Source organism: Myotis brandtii, unplaced genomic scaffold (assembly GCF_000412655.1).
Source record: "Myotis brandtii unplaced genomic scaffold, ASM41265v1 scaffold693, whole genome shotgun sequence".
Lineage (NCBI taxonomy): Eukaryota > Metazoa > Chordata > Mammalia > Chiroptera > Vespertilionidae > Myotis > Myotis brandtii.
In genome coordinates this window covers 1823166-1829247 of record NW_005370710.1, presented here as the reverse complement: position 1 = coordinate 1829247, position 6082 = coordinate 1823166, and the positions used below count along the sequence as shown (strand labels likewise).

General features: G+C 60.2%; 1 protein-coding gene across 1 annotated transcript in view; it reads right to left on the bottom strand.

Moving 5' to 3' along the window:
- ITPR1 (inositol 1,4,5-trisphosphate receptor, type 1) overlaps nucleotides 1–6082 on the bottom strand; it is a 173427-nt gene that overhangs the window by 147756 nt on the left and 19589 nt on the right. Inside the window, exon 4 of the mRNA XM_005881921.2 lies at nucleotides 3728–3798. Coding sequence (XP_005881983.1) covers nucleotides 3728–3798 — 71 coding nt within the window. The remainder of the gene's footprint in view (nucleotides 1–3727; nucleotides 3799–6082) is intronic.

Genomic DNA, 6082 nt, shown 5'->3' with positions numbered 1-6082 from the left:
CCCGCCACCCCCCGGGCTCAGGGCCTCGGGTGGCAGACGCTGGCTCTCACGTCAGACGGTGCCCCCCGTCCGTCTCGGTTTTCCTGCACCTGCCTCAGCCTGACTCCACGCCGACGGTGACCAGGGAAGCGGGGCGACACTGAAATACTCTCACTAGGTTAGAAAGAGGGCCCTTCTTCTTCGAGTCCCCCCACAAAGCTGCCACGTCACCAAGAGCACAGAGGGGCCGGAGAGGTCCGTGGAGGGACGCTGGCCTGCATAGTGGGGCACGATGCCTACCCCTCGCGGGTGGGGGACGTGGGTGAAGAGAGAAAAGCCATACATGCTCTGCACAAAGTAAATGCTTTATTCATGTTGCCTCCTGTTATTCAGGATGTGAGTCTGTGTCTCCACGGAGCCCTAAGACTCCTGAAAGCAAGAGGACCGTGTTTACCGCCTCGGGCCGTCCCCGCCCCATCACCGAGGCTGCGGCCCGCGGCAGAGCAGGGCCTCGAAGCCTCCTGAACTGCACATGCATTTTCATATTCGCTTCCTGATTGCTGTGCGGGAACCAAGCTGATGGGGGAGAAAGGAGAAACGGGGGACACGGGAGAGACTTGTCTAGAACACGCTCCGCCTCTTCCCAGTGCACAGAGACCCCTGACCGTATCACAGCACCCCTCCCTCCTCACCGGCCCCCCTCCCCCCGTCGCAGACTGAGTTTCCCTCAAACAGCTGCTCTCCTGAACGAAGACCTTCCCACAGGCTGAAACCTCTCTGACGCGGGGACATGGATATGGCAGCTCCTGGGACAAGAGGAAGAATTAGGGGCCAAGGTCAGCCCCTTGAACCGAAGGGAGACGATCCGATCCGGAAGAGGGGACCACACGTAGGCAGCATGAGCCACACGAGAGCCCCAGTCCTGTCGCTGCTCCACAGCCCTGAGGTCAGGGTGAAAACAGCAGGGGCCAGCGGCCGGCGTGGCTCAGGGGTTGAGCATCAACCTATGAACCAGGAGATCACGGTTCGATTCCTGGTCAAGGGCACATGCCCGGGTTGCAGGTTCGATCCCCGGTGTGGGGTGTGCAGGAGGCAGCCAATCGATGATTCTTTCTCACCATTGATATTTCTATCGCTCACTCTCTCTCCCTTCCTCTCCGAGGTCAATGAAGACATTTTTTAAAAAGAAAAGTAAAGAAAGCAGCAGGGTCCTGGGACCAGGAAGGGGACTGGCTGCCCAGGCTCCCTCTTCCCTTCGCAGAAGATGTCACTGTGGGGGGAGGGGCAGGAGAGGGGACGGGGAAAGATCCCACAGAGAAAGGAATTCACTAACCACAGAGTTTCTATTCCTGGTTTCGACCAGATGTCTGCCTTCCCTGCTCTTTCGGGACTTGGGCAAAGCCAACACCAATCAGGGAGGAGAGAGACCCTGCCTCACCTTCCGTAGGCCGGGGACCCCGAAAGTGCCACCGCAACCCCAGGACTCAGGGACCCGAATCCTTCCGCACCTCTGCGCTTCTCCTCCCCCCGGGACAGAAACACTCCGAGCTGCATCGGTGACGCAGAAGCCTTGGCGGACGAGAAACAGGCGTGCGGCCAATCCCTTCTTCTACACATGCAGTGAGGGGCAGGCGACACAGCCAAGGGAATTGCAAAAAATAAAAATAAAAGCAATTCCTTAGAAATGTGCTTTTACCAGAAACAAGCAACTGCATCTATTAGGAAAACGAACAGCTACCCCAGTCACTGGGCAAGTCTCGTGGACCAAGCACGCTGGCTCTTTACCTGTACTGCCTGCAACCTGTTCCCTCTATAGGGAAGGAGCTGCTCTCCCCAGCTTACAGGCGAGGAAAGAACCTCAGAGAAATGAAGTCATCCCTCGAGTCCCCGGCCTGTGTATGGAAACAGTGGGCCTCCAATCGAGGCCCCTGGGGCCCAGGTGCACACCCCCACCCAGGAAAGCATCTAAAGTCAAAAAGAGAAACGACACACAGTTACTCTCGTATCGCTAAGCAGTCACACGCAGCTCCTTGCCCGAGGGCTACCAGGCTCCGTACCAGGGCCTGGAAACGAAAGGAGAAGAACAGCCAGGCATCCTGAGCCCTCACCAGGGGCCAGCCTCCCATTTCACAGATGAGAAAACCCAGGGTCAGGGAGGCTGGGCAATAAGTCACGTGTCACACGGCTAAGACTGAGTGGGACTCGGACTGGACCCCAGGAAGCCTGGTCCTGGGGCCGAGGTTATCGAGCAAATGGGGAGCAGGGTGTTAGGAGGGGCCTGCAAAGGTACACACCCAGGTCGGAGCCACAGGGAGCTTTGCATGAACAGGCCTCTGGCTCCCATTCTCCTAAACACAGGCCGTGAGGGCCCCCAATCCAATTTAGGGAATAACTTGTCAAGAAAAGGAGGGACGCAGCAGCACACCCCAAAGACGGCAGGCGGCTCCCCAGTGGCTCGCACACAGGCGCCCTGGGCCACCCACATCACACTCCCTGGGGTGGGACTCAGACCCGGCAGCTCTGAAAGTCGCGGGTGATGCCTCACCCTCCGCCAGCTGTGTGACCCCGGACAGGCTGCCTGACTCCGCCTGGGCGGGTTCCTGTCCCCTCACAAGGTGGACAGCGGCTCCATGCGCTAACAGTGGCTCCGAGGCCACCGGTCTCGGCCTGTTAAAGGTAAACTGAGGCACGCCTGCCCCTCAGAGCGGGGAGAGCTGTGTCGCTGGCAGGACTAGGAGCGGCAGCTCCACTCTCTCACTTCCGCTGCGTTCGGGAGCGGGCTCTGGACGAAGACACGGAGGAGGCTGGAGGCAGCGGAGGGTCCTGTCACCCGGCCTGTCACTCCTTCTCTGTTCCAACCAGCCCCCAGGGGAAGACGTGCCGACAGCCTCGTGCCCACGGACGCAGCCAACACCAGCCTCTCTGCCCCTGAACGCCTGCTTCCCATTTTATCCAAATTTCTTTAGCTTCGACTCAGAAACATCAGTTTCTAAGTCACCTGACAAGAACGTCTAGCGCAAATGATACATTGTGCAAACGGCAAGGCGTGAGCCCGGTGGGACTGAGGCCACTCGTCAGGCACCGAGCCCGCCCACACCTCACCCTGAGCCACTCGGGGAGCCTTGAAAAGCTGGTGCTGGGGTACCCACCCCCTGTCACTGACTAGGCTGCAGCCGGGCCCCAGCACCTGCCCGACGGCGCTCCCTGATCAAAACCTCGAAGCCAGAGCCGAGCCTCCCCGACCACCTCGAAGACAGACGCGATGTTTTCTACCAGCTACGGCACCAGCTCTCTCTCACCCTCGTGGGACGCGTGAAGCCGCCTCCCGAGGACACCAGATCAGGAGGCCTGACGGAGAGCCGGCGCCAGCAGAGCGCCCGCCTGTCCCTCCAGAACGCCTCGCCCAGGCTGGGGGTCGAAGGGCACCGGAGCCCCCCACCCTCAGCCCCTCCGGCAGCAAGGTCTGCCCCAGTCACACGCTTCCTGTGACCAATACGGGAGCAGCCGCCTGGCGGGGCCGGCCGCACGCAGGTGAGGCCTCAACCTGAACCGGCGCCCTCCCACGGGCACGCAGGGCGGGTGGAGACCTCGCCCTCAAGAGGTCCAGAGGCTCTGGATGGAAACCCGACTTTTAAAAATATACGTAAGTAAATAAACCCACAACCGCTTTAAAAAACACACACACCGTGGCCGCTTCATGAATTTTCCAGGGAGGAAGCCGCCCTCTCCAGGGAGGTGGCCGCCTTACCTCTGAACTTCTTGGGCGGATTGTTTAGGTCTCCAGTTTCCGGCTGCACAACACAGCGATCGTCGACCAGCCTGCAAAAAAAAAAAAGAAAGAAAGAAAAGGTAAATGCTACATCAAGGCAAGTCTAAGAAAATAAAACCCTAAGCGCTCTGCAAAAACCAAACAGCCACGCCCACCGGTGTGGCTCTGTGGTTCAGTGTCCACCTATGAACCAGGAGGTCATGGTTCACTTCCTGGTCAGGGCACATGCCCGGGTTGTGGGCTCGATCCCCAGGAGGGGGCATGCAGGAGGCAGCCAATCCATGATTCTCTCTCATCATTGATGTTTGTATCTCTCTCTCTCTCTTTCCCTCTCCCTTCCTCTCTGAAATCAATAAAAATATATTTTAAAAAAATAAAATGGCAGGGCTATTCCTGGCCCAAAAATAGACGGCCAGGTTCCCCGGGGGCTGGAGGGGCCCCTGCAGGCACAAAACCTGCCCCAGAAGCCCCAGCTCCTGCCTCTGCCAGGGCCGCCTCAGCCCATTTTCCGTGGCTCCTTTCTCCAAACCACACCCAGGATCCAAGCCCAGCAGGCAGTGCCCAAGCCGGGAGGCACCGCCAGGGGTCCTGTGCTCCGCCAGCCGCGGCTACGGGGCTACTTGGTGCCCGGCCCCTGCCCTCAGGGAGCTCAGGGTTAGTGCAGGAGCCCCATAAGCAAAAGGAGAATATAACCTATGGGCTGTACCCCAGGAACTAACTGAGGCTGTGGGAGCAGCTGAGCCCAGGAGGTCACACCCACCGAACCGGGAGAGAGAACGGCGGGAGGAGGAAGACGGGGCGCCGCAGGCGGAGGGAACCGCAATGCGTGGAAACAGAAAAGGACTTCAAGGCTTTGGAAGCGGCTAATGGGGAAAGTGGGGGAAATGAGAAATAAGTATCAGCCCCCAATGAAGTCTGGACCCCGAATTCAATGCCCTGGCTGATCAACCTAACGCAGGCACTTCCTTCAGAAGCACTCATTAAAGAGTCTGTCTGGGCAGGTGAAGAGAGCCAGGCCAGAAGCCAGGTGAAGGATGTGTCCACCCACGTCCCTACCACCGGCGACCAGGCCCGGCTCGCCCTCCCAGGGACCGCAGAGCTGGCTCCCAGCGGACAGGCTGCCGTTTTCCGGGGTCTCTTCCATGCGTCAGCCTCCCTCTTACCCCAAAGCAGGTGCCATGAATCCCCAGCCTTTACTCTGACGGCTCCTTCCTCCAAAATCCCCTCCACTCCTAACATCCCACTGTCCCTCCAGGCCCTGCTCAGAGCCCGTCTTCTCCACGAGGTCCCACCCCACCCCTGGCCTTCAGTGGAAGGCGCTCTCTGCCCTCCCATCCCCCCATCCCCGTGGGCCAGGCCCTCCCATCCCCCCATCCCCGTGGACCAGGCAGGAATGGCTGGAGCCACCAGGGCGGGAGCTCCTGCTCTCAGCCCAGAAGGTGCCCAGGGTGAGTCTGGTCTCCTGCCCATGCCAGGGGCTCAGTGGCGATGGATGGGGACCCCAGGGTCCAGAGAAGCCCCGCAGCCAGCAGTTTGCCTCCTTTGGCTCCAAAACACAGCTGTCTCTGCAGCCGCCAGAGAACAGTGCGGCCCGGGCCTGGGTTTTTATGCAGAAATCAAGAGCCGGGTGTGACACACCACGCGCCACCTGAGCCCCGCGGTGTGTTCCTGATTGCTGTGCGGGGAACCAAGCTGATTGTCAGCAGGGCCACCAGATCCCACGTGACATGTGGAGCTCTGGAACCAGGAGGAAGGGGCAGGAGGAAGGGTCCGTGGGGGCTGGAGGCCAAGGGATTGTCCACGGCTCTCGGCCACCTACGAGCAGCAGGAGGGGCGGCAGCACTTCACTGCTCCCGGCCCCAGGGTCTAGGGAGAGAGGCTCATTGGACTCGGCTTCTAAACTACCCTCACCCAGCCCCCTCCACCAGGCCGACTGAAGCTGGGTCCCGGGCTGGGACCCCATATTCTAACCAGCTCCGCGGAGACTCAAGCCCCCTCTGACACGCACGTGCCACACTCACTCACGCCCTGAAGCTCAGCGTGTCGTGGAGCCATTGGGAGGGAGGGGAGCCATTTGGAGGGAGGGGAGCCATTCGGAGGGAGGGGAGCCGGCGGGGAGGAAGCCGAATCCCACAGTCGTGGCCGCTCCTCCTCATCCACACCCGGCCCACACATGGGGAAAGGGTTAAGAGAGAAATGAAAAGGCCAAGCCGAGTTTTCCAGGTCCATTTTCATCCCAGTTTTCCTCGAATGTTGCGTGCAGGGGGCCAGGGAAGGACAGAGGCCTCTGCGGGAGTGTTAAGAGGAGCCACCACCGCCCCTTCTCCCCCCCCC